Raw genomic sequence first — 20773 nt, forward strand, 5'->3', positions numbered from 1 at the left:
GAATCACGTGATATTTATGCAAGATGGCAGCTACCTGGCCTGATGAGTCGTGGTGAGAACGTAGTAGCCCAGAGGGAGACAGTTTGGTTTGATTTCATTTAACACTTGTCAAGTCTAAAAAATTTGGTAACAAAGTATCGTTGCATGCACCGGAGGGACGGTGGTCCTCGGAAATAATTATTCTTGTCAGCTGAGCAAATTTACTGTGTACAGTACAGTATGACTACGAGTACAAGAATACACACATTGGTGCTCCATTAACATCTTTCAACGCATCTAACTGATGCTGGTGGGTTTTTTTTTTATCGTATACTTATGTAGTATCATATCATAGTAAGATAGTTGTACAGGGTGAGCACACACCTTTTGTCATTCTTTGGTAAAATATATGCATACATTTATTAACTTTCTTGAAGAATGCATAACATTTTAACTAGCATAGAAAATTTTCTACCTCCTATCAATGGGACATTCTCCATCACAACCACTTTATTATTTAAAGCATGATGTGCCAGGTTTCATTCTAATCTTATAAATCTCTTTTTTGTGGCATGGGGAGACAGATTTTTGACGTTTGGACAGGAAAACTAGACAGCCATTGAGCCAATCAGCTGAGGAAGGATGCACTGGGGAGACTTCACAGATGAGCCTGCAGAAAGGGCCAGTACTGCTGAATTGAGCCCAGAGGAAAGTATGATTAAGCGCATTGCAAACAGCAATGCGAGAATCAAGAACCAACAGAGAGGTGAACCTGACTTGACTGAAGAGGAAAAAATTAACATATTAAGGGACCTGCTGCACAGAAAACCTGCAGTGTTCCTGGAGAGGTTTGGCAGTTTCTTAGAAAGTCAAGACATGCAAGTGTTTGATAATCTTAAGAGTGATTATGAGATTGACTTCTACTTGAAGGAAATTCAGAAGCAACTGGATAGGAAGAAGAATTTAACCAAAGTCCGTAACAGGCGGTACGAAGCGATGAAAAAACTAATGGATGATGGGACATACTTCAGTGAAGATGCAATGCAGGAAAGGGATCCTCTTATGTATGAACAGTATGTCGGTCAGTATTTGACTGCTGAGGAGAAAGAACAAAGACACAAGAAAATTGATCAGGCTGATTTGAGATTTTCAACCATCCTGATGGATTTCATGGACAGGAAAGCAGTTGAGGAACTTCTTCAAAGACAGAAGAAAGCTGAAGATGATGCAATGGAAGAAGAAGAAGAGGAAGATAGTGAAAGTGAAGGTAACGGTTACACTTCTTAGAATATTAACAACAAATATCAATGCAGCTACTGTTCATAGATATTGTTGTAGTTATTATAAGTTGATATACAGTAATTGTTTGGGATTCATTTCTATATTCAAGTTTTGATATTTAAAATGTATCTATATGTTCCTCTTCTTTTGAAGGCTTTATTTATAAAATAATTAAATAGATGATTACATTAACAAAATAATTTTAAAAATATCTCTATTGCTTTTGAAATCAAACAAAGTTCTTTTTGTTGTTATTAAGACTATTAAACAATGCCATTAGACAGAGATAGTCTTTGTTCTAGGGTTAACCTCAAATGGAGGCCAATTATGTTGGACCATACTATATATATATATCAATGAGAGATAAAAATATTAAATCCGACATTTTTGTTCAAGGAATGTTCTTTTACGCCCTGCCTTTTATAGTTTAATATCTTTTCAATTGAAGTTGTTTACACACGGATATAAAATGTGACTTCTTCCAGTCTTCATTGAATTCTATAGTATACGCTGTCCTATGGTAGATCCTCACTTACGTGACCAGCATGGAGTCTGTGATGCCAAAATAATATTATGATGCCCACATAGCTAGTTTTAACCTGCTGCATCAAGCAAAGTATAGACTTAGGTTTTTAGCTACTAGAAGCTATTGAGATGGGTATCCGTCCGGCGACTGTCATCAGTCTGTATGTATGTATGTATGTATGCATGCATGTATGTCGTGTGTGAGGATGTCCGTCCACTCAAATATCTTGAGAACCGCAGTACTTACAGATTTGATATTTGTTGTGTAGATTCAAAATATGATTATGAGAAACTGCCTTTTTTTATTTTTTGATATTGTTGAAATGACCCAACTTAGATTTGTTCAAATTGTGATGAAATATGCAAATTTGTATTTTTAAGGGATTTTTTGCTCATTTTTGGTCAAAAATTATTTCATCAAAACCGCTTGTCTGACAACTTTGATATATGGTATACAGTTCATAGGAATAATCAAAATATGATATATTGAAATTATGATGAAATTTGCAATTTTGTATTTTGGCGCAATTTTTGCCATTTTTGGTCAAAAAATTTGTTTCTCAAAACTGCTTGTCTGATAGCTTTGATATTTCGTAAACAGGTTCCTAGGGGTTATCTTAGTGTGATATATTGAAATTGTGATGAAATCTCAATTTTTGTACTTATGGGGTTAATTTTGGCATTTTTGGTCAAAATCTTTGTTTCTCAAAAGTTACTCTTCTGATAGCTTTGATATTTGGTTCATAGGGTCTATCTTAATGTAATATATGGAAATTATGATGAAATCTTCAATTTTTTATTTTTGCAGCTAATTTTGCCTTTTTGGTCAGGCTCTCCTGAAATGAGCTATCAAAGATATCCACCTTTGTCATCAACATGTGTCACAAAAAGTTGTTCTCTACATAACACACCAGAGCTCTGTGGACTGTCAGGTCGCTTGGTTTTTCAAAATCGCTGAACAGACAGCTTTAATATTTGGTAAACAGGTCCCTAAGATGACTTTAGGGAGATAAATTCATACATTCAGGAAATACGTAATTTTGTATCCATGTCTACCCATATAGTAGCTTCAGGGACATTGGCCCTATGTTTTATTATACTTGAAATTGTTTTTGCCATGCCAAGAGAAAAATGTCACAATTAAAAAGTGGTACCTTTCCATAAAAGTTTTGCACCATAATAGTTTATGAACTGATTAACTGTTCAAGGTGTCTTTTTTTGACGGTATGTTCCTATTGTTTGATCAAAATCATATTTTTTTAAAAATAGATGATGAAGATGACATGGTAACTGATAAAACACAAGTAAAGAGCAGAGACTTGGATTCAGATGATGATGCTGAGGATGAGGAAGAGCAAGGGGCAACTGCATCAACATACCAACCTGTGCCAGCAACTGATGAAGAAAAATCCATGTTGAGACATGAATTCATGCGCAACATGCAATTACGATTCATACAGGGCCAAGACAGAGACTTTGACTATGGCAGTGTGGACACCAATGTTGAATACGATTCTTTAGATATCAGAGAGCATGACGAGGAGGAGAGTTACTTCGATGATGAAGAGCCCTCTACAGCCAGGGTTGAATTCAGTAGTGATGAGGGTAGTCAAGATGTGAAGTGTGTGCCTTATACACAGTCAGCTGACAATGAACCAGAGTACGATGAGATGGAACTCGATGAAAAAGACAGTAATGATGAAACTGATAGGTAGCAATCAATATATTGTGATAATGATTGGTACAAATCGATATAATACATTTATGTGTATGTGTAATGGTAAAATCTTTTGATAACTGCCCAAGCATTTTAGTTCAGAAACAGAAGTCATATGTTTATCAAAAGCAAAAACAAAATAAATATCACACAATACAAAAATTGTATAACTGGTGGCATCTTACCATTTGATCAATGAAGTTTTTGGAAGCAACATCATGGTGCAACAAGTTTAAAGTTTATATCTAGTACTGTGAATACATCTGTAGGTCTTGATCTCAAAGACTCAGTCAAGGTATATGGTCTCAGAACTCAATACCTTGAGAAATCATAGGCTATGATGAAGGAAATATTATGTTTGAGGATTTTGCAATGCATCTCAAATACATGTGTACAGAGAAACTGATTCTGAAGAGTGCAGATAAGGTACCTCATGTTTTATGTAGGGTTTCTTTTGGCAAAACTTTCTTTATATAAAATTCACAATTTTTTTTAGAAGAGAAAACAAGTTTTTTTATTTCATAATTGATGTGTTTTCAATTAATGCTTACTGTGGCACTCATGTTACAATGGCTGTCCTCCCTAAGGGCATTTTCCCCATATTCAAACAACTTTAGGTTAGGAGGCCCGAAAGGAAGTCTTTCAATTTAATTTTATAGACATCCGTTTGTTACAATATGACTCACCAGCTGAAAGCAGAAGTTGCAGGTTTTGAATGATATAAACATACTGACCAAAATTGCATAAATTTCGCAATTGAATTATGGTGATTAGATTATTAGGTGTATCTAATGTCACATTGCATGATTGATCAGACGTGAGCATTTTCTAAATTCATATCATGAGCGACAACTGTCAGCATGCAGAGCACTGTGGAGAAAGTATCTAGATATTCTTGTTGTGATTTAGCATATCATCGACTGGCCAACTTTCTTTAAATGAAGTCAATGTGCAAACTACGGGGATGCTTTCATCGGAGTTGCTGTTTGTTTGATATCAGTGCAGTTTTACTTCATAAATTGCAGCATTGTTCAAAATTTGTCATCTGTGAACAGACGTGTACATAAATGTAAGCAAAATACAGCATCATCATGTACCAGTTTCAATAAAGTGATACATACTTTTCAGTTATTAAACAATAGCAGTGATAGATTTATAATGTTAGGTGTTTAATTTTTTTCAAGACTGAAAACAATGATTGTAATTTATTCTGTATTGTATCTTGAATCAGATATTAAAACATCTACTTGAACTTGATTTGCCTTTATCAATCTCTTGCAATGGAGACAGCACACAATATTAACCAGTGTTCTCACAGTAGGACCTCTTGTCGGAAATTCCTATCCAATGCATGAGTATGTGCACTCATTGTTCGACGTTTATAGACTTATAGCAGTGTCATTTAAGGTGAAGTACTACGAATTACGTCAAAATTAAGTTGTGGTGTCATTTTCTTGAAACTTTGCACAAATATTCTTGGAAGTTGTGCAAGTTCAAAAATGAAATAAAAAACGGGGGGTCACCAGCTTGTTTCCATGGAAACGGACGTTAAAATGGCGTCGTTGGAAATAAATAAAAATGATATAATTCACTTAAACTAAATAAAGCAATTATAAACGCTTAGCAAATGAGTTAATTTTAATAAATACCTAGACTTAAGATCCATATCTATCGAATGTATAGTTTTCATGATGTTTGTGAAGAATTTTAACATAAGTATCGATTACAAAATGAAGATATCAAAATTATATCACTTCATAATTTTCGAACTTTCTTCCCGTCGCTTTGAATGGTGTCATTTTGACCAAACTTGGAGAATAAAATCCTGACATAATACCATTTAGTTTACACTTTTAATAAAAGGGTGTCACCACGCTACTTTTACAATATCTCCAGGTGAATGGGTAATTTGCCGCCATATTAAATTGGAGAGAAGTGTTAATTTTTCGCTCATATGGAATAAAAACCAGCTTCCTAGGGGGTCAAAATATGACAAGGTTATAGGTCACATGTATTTCTAAGACACTGGGTCCAAAAATTAGGTAAAAGCGCAATTTCAACAATGACAGGTGATGTTAAATACATGCGCTATAAAATAACCCATTTGCGGCAGGCTGGAGTTAAATCTGCGCAGAAACGTTCTAAAGCGTGTGCGCGTCCGAATTCGTCGCCCTTTACCTTAATTGTTGTCAGGGTATCATTTTGTTCCAATGTTCACAGTATTCATAGTTTGAATGTCGATAGCATCGCTTGATATGATAGTGTACATATCCCATTCAGAACTGTTTGTTACATACACAGGGAAAAATATATTCATAGTTTGACTTTTTCTTTAAAGTAATAAGTTGATGCACTGACATATCCATTTATTGAAGGTGACACATGCTATGTTGTTGCATGCACCATTTATATTGGACAGTGCATTTATTTTGAAGTAAACAGTGATAAAAAGGTTGCACTTTCAATGTTTCTTTAATATGTAACCTTGCATCTGTAATGATCCCCTTAGGCTAATTTTGTTGCTACTCAAATTATGAAACCTGAAAATATAAAATAATTTGAAAGACAAATTGTACTGAGGTTTGTGGTTATTTTTGTTTGTAGAGACATGAAAATAAATTAATGCTAGAGATTACCAGTACATATGGGTACAAAATTGCCAAATACTGAATTTTCACCCTTTCAACAGTGTGTAAATGATGTCCCAACTGCTGTGCAGTGAGAAGTCCCTAATCAACACTTAGAAATGACTCATCTAAGCTGAGTATGTCATCTCTGCACGAAGCCAAGCTGGGTCAATAAAATCTCAGGCTCAATATGATCTATTTCTGATGTTACCAGATGTCCAATTACTCAACGAGAACTTTCACATCACTGAGTAGGCCCTTGAAGATGCAATGATGTGGCCAATTAGGTTTGCCTAATTAGGATTACCATTGCAAGTTGGAAAAAGTCTGTGGATAATAATAGGAAAGCTGTCAATCAGAGCAACTGTAACTTTGCATTTTGTGACTTTTGGAGAGGTGCCATTTGTTGTATGATTATTCTTTCAACCAGAATTTAAATGTAATCAGGACTTAGGTAAATTTTTTTGATAAAGAAGGCAAGAGCAATGATGTAGTTTGAATCCCCAAATTTTATTATTTCTTTTGGAAACACAGTCAGACAAGATGCAGAATATTGCACACAAATTTAAAATACAGCATGTTGGCATTCATCTAGTCCATCAAATGTAAAGCTGCTGCCATATGCAGACTCAAGAAACACTAACTGTCAATAGAAAAGTTCTTTACAGTCATTCAGCATAAAAGCAAATTTGTTCACTGACTTCACCCTCAAAGCAACTGCCAATACACACACAAGTCAGCGAGGAAGTATTTACAGAGTTATGTTGATCTGAAATGCTAACATACACAGAAATCCCCTGTACAGCAACTGTGAAGTTTGACTTTGCTACACAAAATGATCTCTACACATCAATGGCATACACAAGTCACTGCATAACTTGATTTGTTACAGAACAGATTTCCAGAGGAAATTATTACCTCATTTCATCCCCATCTAAGAATTATTTAACACACTTCATTTTCAGTAACCCTGTGTCATCAGATTTATCAAGGTAGGATACTGATTCACTGGACACATAATTCCCTGGAACACATTCAGACAAGATGCTAAATGCTAAAAAATACTATCGACTACTCAGCATGGGGCACACCTGTTAATGTGAGAACTAAAGACTGATAATGTGGCATTTTGGGCACGCTGCAAACATGACAGATTCATATCAAACAAATTTCACTCTGCTGTTTCAAAGATGATGCCCTAGAGACTGGACACAGTGATGAAGCGACACATTTGTCATTAATCTAGTAGTCTCCCCATATGTAGGTCAATGTCATCTGTTGGAATGAAATGACAGCAGAGAGATGACAATCGCTATGTAAAGATATCTGCTCGCTACATACATGAAACTACTATAGAAATTTCAATACAAAGACAGACTAGACTAGAGAATTTCTAAGAATTTACATTTGTGGATTTCAAAATCCAGAAGTAAAGTGCATGACAACAGAGTCAAAACTGCTTTTTCAAAACAAGAAACATATTCATATGTGCACACTTCATTTACATCACCAAATAACTGTAGAAACTCAAAATTCAATGACCTTGAATAAATTGACAAGGTCATATGGGATTGCTGCAGGCCAGTATTTTGACCATTTTCAACTATGTGTAATACTGACACATTTTTTAATACAAACACACAACCCAGGAGAGTTACACTGGGGGAGGGACTGACAGTGTAGTATTCATTGAAGATTAACTATTGGAATGTCAGTGATATACGATTTCAGTAGAATGTTTTGGCATTGTGCCAGGGAAGCAGGGTAGATTAATTTGGCGGAAGCACTGACATCTTCAGTATGTGTACAAGTTGATCATAAATGTCTGTAACAACAAAATTGAACAATACTTCACAAACGATACCAAACTAAAATTTGATATATCATCTAGTCTGCAAATGTAACTAAAAGGTACTGCACACATCATCCACTCCAGAATTTTACTGGTCCAATGAACATGTTCATGTAATGATGGACACGTTTACATCAGGTGACAATACATGCCAAGAGGAAGATCAAATCATATGATCATGGAAACCTGGTGTGGGAACCTTCACAACTTTACAACATCCTTTCAAGGTTTTCCTCTAAGCTTATTGGTCCTTCAGGCATGGACTGTAATTGATGAATGTGTGATAAAATCTGTGGTTAGCTGACTTTACAGCATGTGCTGAAACAGGATGGGCTGACATGTAGCAGAAATGTGTGACAAATGCCTGAGAGAAAATTTAAGATTATTGCCATGGATTAAATAAAATATTGCAGATGACGACTCATCAAAGGGACAAAAAAGCTAGAAAACATAAATAATCCACTACACCATATAATTAATACTGGCAAGATGCAAAAGAAAGTCCATAAATACAAATCACATTGTGCTCTCAGTTAGAATCATTAACTAAACATGTATTTATATTTTCATGTTTTCATAGGTACCAGCTTTTACATGTTCCTTTTGTTTTTTCTGCAGATATTCTGACGGTTAGAAATGAATACGAGTTATTGTAACTTTGATTATTCTTACATTGTGATTTCAAAGTGATATATATTTGATATATAAATATTCACTGCAATGTGCATGAAGACAGTGCTCAGGTATTGATTTTCAAAGAAATGGTGGTAACATGTGAATGCAAATCTTAACAGCAAATAAATAAATAAATAACTAGCAGATCAGGTGTTATGAAGATACATATATACGTACACATCTAGTAAGTGACATGTACACATCTAGTAAGTGAAGTTAAAATTTCTGTGATATTATGATTAATGATGGCTTAAGTAATTAAGTTGCCTCCCTTGAATTTCAAGAACCTTTCCTGAAAAGGGAAATATTGCCATCCTCTGATATGAAATTTGTTCTTGACAAGACCATAGAAAACTACAGTTATGGTCGCCAACAATTGAAGACATCCTAAGAAAACTTTACAACAAGAAACCCTGTGTTTATCATCTAAGCCTGTTCTTTACATACTGAATGAAAATGATAAATATCAGTTTACCTAAGCATACTGACTTGTTGTCAGCTTTGCCCTGATGTCTTCTTACTTTGGAAAACATGAAATATGAATTTTGATGGCAAGCAAGAAGAATGGGCACTTATGCAGTACCACTACAACAACCAAATGCACCAAAAGACACTGAAAATTTTGCCCAAAATTTTGTAACTTTCCTTGTAGAGAGTTTTTATTTCCCCACAAGATGGAGTCAATAGGATTGTTTAAAAAGCTAGTCTAACAAATCGATTATTCAAACAAAGGAAAAATAAAACTGGTAGTGCACTTTCAGTTTGTTGTCATACAATGGCAGCAGTGGGGTCATATTATAGCACCAGTTTGAATAGTTTTCTTGGTATTTTCAATACAGATACATATATGTTATGCCGCTCCTGTATATTACGTATATATATCTAGGAATATCTGTATAAAACAAGGTGTTCCAATTCAACCAAAATCATATTTGTTATTCAAATGTTTGAATACTGTAACAATGAAGAAAGACCAGCTTTTTCATATTCCAGAAGCTGTATTTCTATCAAAGTTCTGAACAAACAATAACAATTATCACAAACAGAGTTGTATCCACTTCTGGTATGCTTGTTCATATCAAGCATAGTACATGGTGCAAACTATTATTACTAAGTGCAAATGTTACATGCTTCAATAACTTACTCATGTTACAAATGTTTAAATGTTGTCTGTTGAAAGACAAAAACCATTACCGAAACCACAATTTGATGGATTTGCATGTATTATTCCATGCAGCAGAACCTACATTTCAGGGGTTTACATTAATATTCACCTTCATTTTGAAACAAAGAAAATGTGTTCATAAAATATGCATTGAGCACATAGTCATTTACCCTTGAAAATTTATCATTTTTTGGCATGTTCAAGGTCCTGAATATAATTGGCCATGTCTGCCTTGACAGAGATTGCTGAAGATTCTTGATTTCTATGGCTGTGGTTGCTAAAGAATTGTTTTTATTTGGCATCCTAATTAGCTTTATGAGCATAAACATTTGTAAATTTGTAGCAAAACTGGCCACTTCATTGGGGATGTGGCCACTATTGCAGATCCAAATATTGTTACCCTCTATGCTTGAACAGAATTCATCATACCGTATATGTTTTGGCAAAACTGTCGAAGATCATCGATTACTGCTAATGAACATCAATATTAATATGGAATACCGAAATCTGCTAAACACATAATGTAACTGTCGGCTTCATGTGAGGCCGAAATTGCCCTGGAAAATGTACAGCCCATCGCTGTGATCACCTTTCTACTCTTGTAGCCAAAAACTGCTGAAGGCTAATGGTAGCTATGGTCACAGTCAGAGTCACTTGACTAAATTTTGTAAGATTCATTTACCGGTATACTAATGACACTATTGTGTTATTGGTTTATGGTTGCCATATTTGTTGAGCAAATACTTGTAATTTTTGGCATCACAGTGACCATGTGACTGTTGCTCAGAGTACAGCAACAAAAGCTATTGTTGTCTACTATACTTGTAGAAAGTTAAGAATGGTATTGTGGACAGAAATTGGCAAAATATTCAATGAAAAATCAAACAATCAAACAATTTTGAGATCTCAATCTATTAATTTTGATTGAGGTTCATACAAAACATAAGCACACATGTACCACTGCAAAAGAGAGGACATATGCAGCCATACTTTTTTGTCTAAAATGACAAAATATTGACAACAGCAAAATTGATTATTATGAATATCATTTGAACTTGAAAACTTAGACCGTCTTGAAAATCTGTATTAAATATCAAATCAAATATATTAGATTAATCAAGCTATGCAATGCTGAAGATTTTCAACAAAAATAGGGAAAGCAGTCTAAGCAAAAAGCAACTGTTAATCTTATCAAGATTTAAGGTAGTATGCGCCTCAAATGTGAAAGACTTAAAACTTTTGCTCAAACTCTCCTAAATGAAACTTACAACCATTCTCTTACCAAATCAACAATAAAAATCAGGGGTCACTGTGCAAAGTTTGGAACTAGCGAAACAAATTACTCAACATTTTGCGATATTTGAAATTCAAAATGGCTGTCATCCATGTGTTGACTCTATGCGGGGAAAATTAAATTTTGGATTTTCGATAAATTAAGATGGTAAAAGTTTTTCTTTCTCCAAGAGCTTTTAAAATGAGCCCAAAAAATGCTAGATCGGGAAAGAACTGTAGAAATTTGAGAGTCTGAATATGTCCCCAAGGCGCGTTCTACCTTAAGTAAAACCTAAAGACCATCTATTTGCAATCTACAGGCCAAACATCAAAGCTGTCTGAACAAGTTTTAACAATTCCTACATTTCTCTTTTAATATGTCTGAATCTCAGCTCATTTGCATTTTTGAAACTGCCATGGACAAAACACAACCCTTGATACATGACGCAGCTATGTATCAAATACCTGTATATACATAAATATCAATGTTACAGCTCGCCGTTTTTTTCAGCTGTTGTACCTTCATGGATATGGTTGATCAAGACCTATTCCAATTTAAACATCACCCTTATATCAAAATGTTATACATAAACGGTAAATTATCTGATCATACTCTTCCCCATGATTACCCTGATTCAAGAGTGTCTTTCAAGAGTAGTATTCATAATAAGTAATTTTTGTTCTAAATTTCAGCTGAACTGCATCCCCTTCCCAGCTGAGGCAAAATATAATTTTTGAAGTCCACTCACAAAATTTCCAAACATATGTTTACAAACATGACACTATGTCTGAAAGTCTGTGAAACTATAGAACAGGATTAAAAGTGTCATAATCTATATTTTGTATATATATAATATATTATATTATATTTGATGGCTTAGTCCCAAGGAATGAGTGCTACAAAAAGATATTGACTTGACTTCTATACAGGTAGGACAGTATTGAAAATAAAGAGGACTGTCAGAGTAAAAGTTTGATGGCTGAAAGACCTGCTCTCATATTAGGTTGTTGGTGTTTTGTCTTCTGCTCTCCCTTGAGTTGCTGTTCCTAGATCTACTGCTGCTGCTGCTACTGCTCGGTCTCTCTGGTTCTGGTTCTTTGATACTCTGTTGTAAGGCAACTGGTGTCAGCCATTCCTGTGGTAGACAGCGCTCCACGAAGGGCATGCAGGAACTGACGTAGGCTAGCCTATTGACCCATGATGGAATTTCTTTACCAACTAGAATCTGGTGATATTGTAGGTACAAAGAAAATAGTGTAAATTTCTTCCAGCATGACACAAAAAGATATCTGTACAACAAAATATTATCACAAAGATACTACAACTAGAAACTATACACCATGTTCAACATTTAGCTCAATACTTACTTATTTCAAGATATTAGTTTGATCAAAAGTTAGTGGGATCAATAATACACTCAGTATGAGGTGCAGCACAACATTCATATTTTGAAACACCCTGACACAGAATATGGTATGACTGTATAACCTGTGTGCACTTGCATACATACAAAGGATGTGTTTCAAGATAAACAAATTGATCTGACATGTTGAAATGCACAGAACTGAAACTAATGGGTTCCAAAAGGGAAAAGGTACAATGGATTTATATTACTTTTTGATTTAGAGAACAATTTTTACACCTGTTGCTGAAATTAGTGGAATTCTTTGATAGATATCCCCAAACATAGCAACTCTATAGAACAGCTATCAGTGGCAGGGCCATGCATATGATGTGCTATGAAATGGCATCGTCGTACACCACGCCCTCTTCGGCGAGTCTTATCACCCAACGCCGAAAAGGATTTTTGCGTAGGTCAGCGGAGCGAAAATTATTGCTCTGGCTCGCGAGAATGTGAAATGGATATATACATGATAGGATAAGAAAGCCTTTTGTGGGTTATTTTCCAAATACTACACTGTGAACAGTACAGTCTGAGTAACACTGAATCACACTAGACATAACACAGAGTAATTGGTGTGCATAGATTACTAATATCCTGTGTATATATCCATTAGATGATTATTCCCATTAGTGACAATAGCGACAATTGGAAATCAATTAAGAAATCTGAGTAGAAATCAATTTGAGAGTGAATCACAACATTTGTCTGGCATATAATTTTTTTCTTTGCAATGTTCATTTCCATTACACATTCTTGATACTGAGACAGCCAACCCCACCTAACTCTCACAAAACTTTACGGCAGACAAAGTGTTAACAAGAGTTCACTGCATATGTTGCCTGTCTATGTATGTTGTGCGTCAGAGTGTGTACTTGTCTGGGCATCAATTATGGAAATTGGTTATTTCTGGATAACTTATCAAAGGTTGATGAACTTTATCATTGGTGATCAATCATAAAGATACATCAATCCTAGTTTCAACAAAATTGAAAAACATTAAATGATGTAATTGCATTAATTTTTGCAACAACTAACGGTAAATTTTGGCAGATACAACCAATAGGAAATACATTCCAAAGGATAAAGTTCTGAGCACCAAGGACACAGAGGGTTACCCCTTTGAGCGCCAACGTCAATTTTTGTCGCCTTTATAAAATATAGCCCCGTCAATTATTTTCAGATTGTTGCCAAATTTTTTATCAAAAACTGTAGCCAATGAAATGTGATGTCCATTTGGTCAAAATTATCAAATAATTACCAAAGTATTCATAAAAATGTTGCAATAAAATTTTGGTGGGAAAAATTACAGCACTCAAAGAGTTAAAATGTCACAATACTAAACATTTTATTATTCCATTCACTATCACGATTCCTGCAACTCTTTAATTTGCAAGACATGGCAGCACTCACCTTTGCAAGTTCCTCAGAAAAATGATTGCAATTTTTATGCATGAGATGATATTTGTCTCCTTTGAAAGCTTTGCCTAATTCTTCTACAATTAATTTAACTTCTTCTGGCGTGAAGTCAGTTGTTCCTAGGTAAATAGACTCTCTGAAAAACAAGCAAAGTAGCATACTCTGTGAATGTGAACTACATGTAATAATGACAAACAAAGTTCAATATTGTACAAATTCCAAAATTATCATATTTCTAGATTTCCTCATATTGAAAATTAACTGCAGCCACATATATGCATATTGATTCAATAGCTTATACAGATTTAAATTTGCCTTGTTTGATGTGAAACTACTACAATGACATACAGCATAAGGCTATTTACAGCCCTACAAATCATTATTCAAAGAACATCTCATGGTAACAGCAATAACCATTGACAATTATGGAAGAATGTACAACATTTTTACCTTCCCTATTTTAATCCTCTGTTATGTCACTTTTCCAAGCAAATGCAAAACATGTTTAGGAATGTCAAAGTAACTTACATCATGTATCATAAATGATATTTTTTCCTTTCATGGAAATACATGTATGGATTTTAGGTTTGTCTCACTGTCTGTCAACATGTATAAATTAGTATATTTACACTTTCTATTTTACACTAATAATTTTCTGAGATTCTCTCTAACTTTCCGGGTGTTTGGTAATATACATGTATTCAAGTACAACCTAAAAAGCTAAATGTTGAAGTTTGATATTAAAAATTTGCATATTATTCTAATAGCAAACATTTGCACTGTACTATAAATGTGTTTCCATAGTGATTTGGTCAATATTTTCTAAGGTTCTATGTGATTGATGGTGTGTGTTGATATATTGGCCAAAATTCAGTACAAAATGTTGTTATATTGCATAATACAATTTTGAATCATGCCTTATTGGTTTTTAGATGTATATTTTGGATCGCATATTTTCACTTGGATTTTGCTTGCTGTACACACATAAATAATTGTATTCGTACACTTCTGAGGCATCTCTTTGCCACTTTCAAAACTGCAGTAGCTTTGATACTTTATATCTGTCTGATGTGACAGATAACTAAGCTTGAATTATTGACACTTTGGGATCCCTTTCTCTTGTAGATTTCCTTGTGAACTATTGGCCAAGCACAACCACAAGTATCAATTGAAAATGAATCTGGACCATATTAAGAGAAAGGCTGTACTAAAACCACATCCTGGTCTGATTGGCTACTTGTCAGTAGAGTGTAGAAGATACTCAATACTTTTCAAATGGTGACAAATGCACATTAAAATACATTTTGAACTGTATTTGAAATTGCATCAAGATTTGAGTTTTTCTTTTTTATCCCTGATTGGGTTCAAAATTAAAACCTAACATCAGCAGTTACCTCTTGATATGGAACAGCAAAGTATCTACCGGTAAAATAAATTTAAGCTATGCTCTATTAAAAGCCAACTAAACTTTCTTGCCAGGAAAATAATTTTGAAAAGAAAGGTCTCATAATATCAATAAAATAAAATTAAAATATCATCAATGAAAATTTACACATTTTTCATTCAATTTACATTTAACGACATTGTTTTGTGACTGCACGCAGCTGTAACTTTGAAATGAAAAGAACACTGAGTCAGTTTCAGTGACTTGATGGTACACGCTCACTGTATTCTTTGTGTGACAGAAATCAAGCATCACTTGTAGTATCTCTAACAACTGATGATTGACTCAAGGAGAAAGGACAGTCTCTCTGTAAATATTTGACATATCATGGTCAACTTGTTTTCGGCAATTTTAATCATGGATGCGACGGTTAAAGGTCAGATGAATAATGACATGAAAGTAACATATGTGTGTTGTTAGAAGAGAAACAGGAATATGTTTGGTGGGATGTCGCATGTCATTTGTTGCGTAAACTGCCTGTACATCATCACAAAATCATCATAAAATGTAAGGTAAAATGAAACATGACTAAAAATGGTGCTACAAAAAGTTGTTTCAAAGCAAACTGGCCTGCTTAGCTTATTCATCTTCAATTGGAACTGATGTGAAACAAAAGTCACATACATGTACGTGCACTGACAAAATGTTGCTTTGTAATGTACCTTAATAATTACATTCAAATTTTTTCAAACAGTGATCTGTTTTTCATTGTTATTCAGGGTATCTATGCACTAATGATCAATATAGATGAGTCGGAATAGACTACTGCCCATATGTCTTGGGCTGTTACCGGTATACAGATAATTCCAACCTTTGCCCACCTTTCCATGTCAGATTTAGGTTCCTTCTTAAAAGTTAAGAGTATGGGAACAAAATCTGGATTTGATACTATCTTTACACTAGAAATACCTGTAGGCTTTGTGTACACGTGAAAATAAATGAAAACAGGTGGAATTTTGTTTCTAGTTCATAAATTGATGAGGTTTCGACAGGCTCCCTTCTTTATAACATTTTTGTTGTCACTTTTTCAAAGGTGACCGACAAGCTGACAACAATTTGAAAATCTTTCATCAGATCAAAACAGTTATGCACATGGTATTATAACCAGCAGATTTTTAAAAAAACAATGGCCTATGTTATTGCAAACAACAAAGGCTGATAAATTTAAATGTAAAATGTTTTTAGAAAAATCCTGTGCAATTTTCCAGTGAATCCACCTTTTCACACTGAAGGTCACAATCTTATATAGAATGTACACTGTTACTATCTTGGACTGTGCTGTATATATCATGATGACATTAATATCATTGATTTCTTCCTTGATGAAAATTTGAACCAGGCTGCGGTGCATTGACTTGACAAGTATGTTAACAATGTTCTGGACAGTGAAATTGCATGTTAAATATCTGTAATTAACTCTGACATAACTTCGGTTTTAACATTTAATCAGTGTGGCTTTGATGGGAGAGGTAATAGAATTGTGATGGTATAATTTGAACCCTCAAATAGACCTACATTGGATGTTATTCTGCAAATTACAACTACAATATTCCAATACATACAAATAGCTTTTGCATAAAGGGCAGGGCATAGGCTATATTTTATGATTCATATTCATCTCTCAGTGGACCCCCTCAGCCCAAATGGTTGATTGAGCAAACAAATTAAGTCACCTTTTCCCAACACTCCTGACTGGATACTCAATCCATCAATCATCATACGTTAGGGTAACACACAATATTATCAAAATTTCTTTTCATGAAATAAGTATGGTCGAAATTCAATAACATGTACACTGCTATGCAATGGAATAGTGTTGCTTTTCAATGTACAAATCATCCAAATAATGTAAGCATTACCTGTTCTGACTCATCAACTATAAATACCCTCAGAAGAATGAAAGTGTCAAGGACAAAACAAGCCAGTGAGGGTAGACTTCAATGGAAAGGCCTTGAGGCAATAAAAAGGTAAATAACTTGACTAGGTACAGTAGGGACAGTCAGGTAATAATTATTACAGACCTTGATAGAAAAACTTATTCTAAACCCTTTCAACAGTGGAATTTGTTACATGCCCTATGTTTTCAACAGGGTGGGTGGATCTATACACTGAGATGCAGGGGTGGAAGGGTTAAAGGAAGCGATAAATGTAGAGTACTACAGAACCTAGTGGCTTGTCATTTCTCCACAATTTACTTCTGCATTCATGTGTTACTAATGCCAATGGACAGAGAAGCAAATGGACATTTCTGTCATAGCTATGAATCTTCCCTAGCTCTCAGTACAGTTCTGGCTAGCTTTACCCTGATAAATGATGAAAGATCACAGGAATGCCTGACTGAACCAAGCAAAAATTTTGAGTAAATTGAGACCAGAGGATATAATTGTAGAAGACTTACTTGAATCTGAACTGTTCTCCTAGTTCCTCAGGGTTCTTGGGCATTATTTCAAAAACCCCACTCAGTGGGAAAGGGTGACCTCCATATGCATACTCTGTGATAGATGAGACAAAAAATGAATTTCCTCATCAATATTTCAGTGATGGTGAACAATGTTTTGTATTACTAGTGGTCATTTATCCTTGCATGGAGTAACACCGTAACTATCACAATGGATGAAACAATGGTGGATACAAAGCACACAAAGAAGCTATTCAAAAATATGGTACCTTGAAATTTAATCCCGGTCAACTTTCTTTCAAAGCATTTCAGAGGATTATGACACTAAAAATAGAATTGGCAATCTGTCTGGCTGTTTTAACAAAGACTGTGCAAAGTGTTGGGTCAATTTTCGGGAATTTCAAGATGCAGACAAAAACACCAGATGATATCTGGAAGTATTTTACTAAATTTAACCTTGGATTGAATACTACTTTTTGTGAAAGACTGACATTTAAAATATTGTAATTCATAACAAACTGACAATTATCATATACACTGTGTTGTAGAATACTAGGATCCAGTTACCTGTACCAAAAGCTTCAATTCCTGAATGAAACACTCCGATGCCTAAAGATGAGGTGTATTCATTGGTCCAGAACTAGGAAAAAGTATGAAAATTATTAGTGAACAAACCTACATGTAAATAAAAGCCATATTGTTTACGCTTTTGCCTTGAGTTTGCATTATGATAATTCAGAAATATTTAGAATATTAATATGTATTACATGTTTCATCCATTTCAGTGTCTCATCTGTTGCATTTGATAAACAGCAGGTTTGTAGATTCTCCTTTGTTGATGTATATGTGCATGAAAAAATGTTCACAAAGTGGTTAGAACTGGGGATGAATTTAACTTTATTCCATAAAAACTGAAAAAACTGAGAGCGTGGCTAAACCATTCATACTATATACAATTTAATGACTGTAAGACAATGTTTTAATAGGTGCTCTGTTGTAAACTAACAACTAGGCTGCACTAAATTGTTAAGATCTGGCTACATATACAATTTGTATTTACTGAATGCTATTTTGTTATATGTAACTGATGCCAAACATACTAGAGGTGAACAGTAGACTACAAATAAGGCAGTGATGATTAATGTACTCAGGGTATCAGAAGAGGCACCATAGCAAGTATCAGTTTCTCCTTACACTGCATGCTGTGTAATACACTGCACACTGTGAAACACAGTCCCTCCACACACTGTTCAAAGTATATGCCTCTGGAATGTCAAGGCTTCTGTGTTTGTTTTTCTTTCTCAATAATCGTGGTAGAACATCCTTGTGAGAAAAAACTTTCAGTCCCTTTAACCAAGGATATAATAATAGAGGCTTAGTAATTTATTAGTAATGTGTTACAAATGGTAATCTTTTCTTGTTTTCTTGGCTGGCCTAGAGGAGTGTAAACACTTTTAAAAATTGTTATTTAACCTAGCATAAGTGAGTCAAATCATAGACAGTAGAGGGGGTACTGTCTATGGTCAAATGGACAGTTACTGCCTTATTGTGTGCCTGAGTGTGACAAGTTCTCACGTTTACTGAGATTTCACAGTGTGTGGGAATATCCTCTCAAAAGGTTAACAAGTGTCACTTTTCATCTCTGTGAGGATGTGATAAGTGGAGATGGAAAGTTCACAATGAATATGGGTTGACCATACAGGTGCATCCAGATGTTCAAACGAATAATTAGGATAAAAATAACTCAAATTACACTCAGAACACTAGAATTCAGAATTAATTTCTACAGGCTAATATTTGATTTGCAGTTAGCTCTACCATGACAAATTCAGTGACAATCACCTTTCCCATTGAGGTTGGCCTTGGGTATTTACCAAAACAAATGCTCATGGTCGAAATTATAATACTGACACAACACAACACGCTGTCCTTATCTTTTCTGGGTTACTCATTGAAAAACAGAAACTAAATTGTGACCTTTATGTCAATATTAGTGTTGTACCAAATTTTCTGAAATGATATAATTATAGCATAGACAGTAACCCTGTACTTTCCATGATTATAGCAATTATCTGCAGGGACCAACAAATTTGAGATAGTAATCCATAAGGTCACTCTCTTGGTTACAGGAGTGTTGATTATTAATAAAGTAATTATGCGCCACACTAGCAATTATTTTCTGAATTCGACTTCGTGTGACACGCAGACCATCCGTGATGGAGGGTCTGTAAGTGACACTATATACCCTTTTAGTAAAATCGCCAATTCACTGACTTATAGTACCCTCTGCTAGAAATTCCAACAGCGTGTGCTCTTTCCTCATTTATCATAGCAAACAGTGGCTACACAGGGTTACAGACGCAAGAACTTAAGTCCAACAGATCACGGCTGCTAAATGGCTACGGTTTGACATTGGGTAATCTTCAACGTATCCAGGAAAACAGATTAGAAAAACGACAGCCCCTTTAACTTTAAGGCCATTGTTGGTTTTTATGAGTTCATTTGTTGTATTGCCTAGTTTCCTGTAATTATTTTGAATGATTCAAGAAGGTTCCTGTGTATTTCTGTGTCGGATGCATCTGACCATAGTCAGAAATAGACAAACAATTGAACCATGAATGAATTCCACCGGAGGAAAAGAAAATCGCAGTTACTTACCATGTCGTAGACATTCAAACGAACAGGTTCATTAGCCATAACTTAAAATAGTTAGCGTTACCGGTATAATAAACAACACCAGGAACTACGAACTATTCCGAACATGGGAACAACAGTTGAGACCGACGTATGTTTTTTTCGTAAAAACGCCACTTCCGGGTATTCCCTAATTCCTCTCGGTTTACAGCACGGTTTACGGATTTAAGACTTGTCTGAATGATATAGGTATAACACTACTAAACAAAAATGAACATATCAGAAATATCACGATGAAATAGCCACGTAGGAGACTATATTCGCCGGTGTGAGCTTTTTCAACGGTGACAATACAGTTCGTTGGCCTCATATACCACTACGC

General features: G+C 34.8%; 2 protein-coding genes across 3 annotated transcripts; one reads left to right on the forward strand and one right to left on the reverse strand.

Moving 5' to 3' along the window:
* Position 1: 1 nt before the first annotated feature.
* On the forward strand, positions 2–4754 carry LOC139149957 (coiled-coil domain-containing protein 97-like). 2 transcript variants are annotated; one of them, XM_070722046.1, is made up of 3 exons: positions 2–52; positions 564–1246; positions 3055–4754. In XM_070722046.1, exons 2-3 carry the CDS (start codon positions 622–624, stop codon positions 3498–3500), a joined length of 1071 nt encoding a protein of 356 aa, XP_070578147.1. In that variant the 5' UTR covers positions 2–52; positions 564–621; the 3' UTR covers positions 3501–4754. The 2 variants fall into 2 exon arrangements, with proteins under 2 accessions (XP_070578147.1, XP_070578148.1); XM_070722047.1 differs by lacking the exon at positions 2–52 and adding an exon at positions 250–289.
* A 3769-nt stretch (positions 4755–8523) lies between these two features.
* On the reverse strand, positions 8524–20765 carry LOC139149962 (deubiquitinase DESI2-like). The gene is made up of 5 exons (XM_070722056.1): positions 20416–20765; positions 18325–18397; positions 17758–17851; positions 13910–14051; positions 8524–12319 (listed from the first exon to the last, which is right to left on the reverse strand). The coding sequence occupies exons 1-5, from the start codon at positions 20452–20454 to the stop codon at positions 12089–12091; spliced, it is 579 nt and encodes a 192-aa protein (XP_070578157.1). The 5' UTR covers positions 20455–20765; the 3' UTR covers positions 8524–12088.
* Between the last annotated feature and the right edge of the window lie 8 nt (positions 20766–20773).

The sequence above is a fragment of the Ptychodera flava genome, chromosome 14, assembly GCF_041260155.1.
Source record: "Ptychodera flava strain L36383 chromosome 14, AS_Pfla_20210202, whole genome shotgun sequence".
In the NCBI taxonomy this organism is placed as follows: Eukaryota; Metazoa; Hemichordata; class Enteropneusta; family Ptychoderidae; genus Ptychodera; species Ptychodera flava.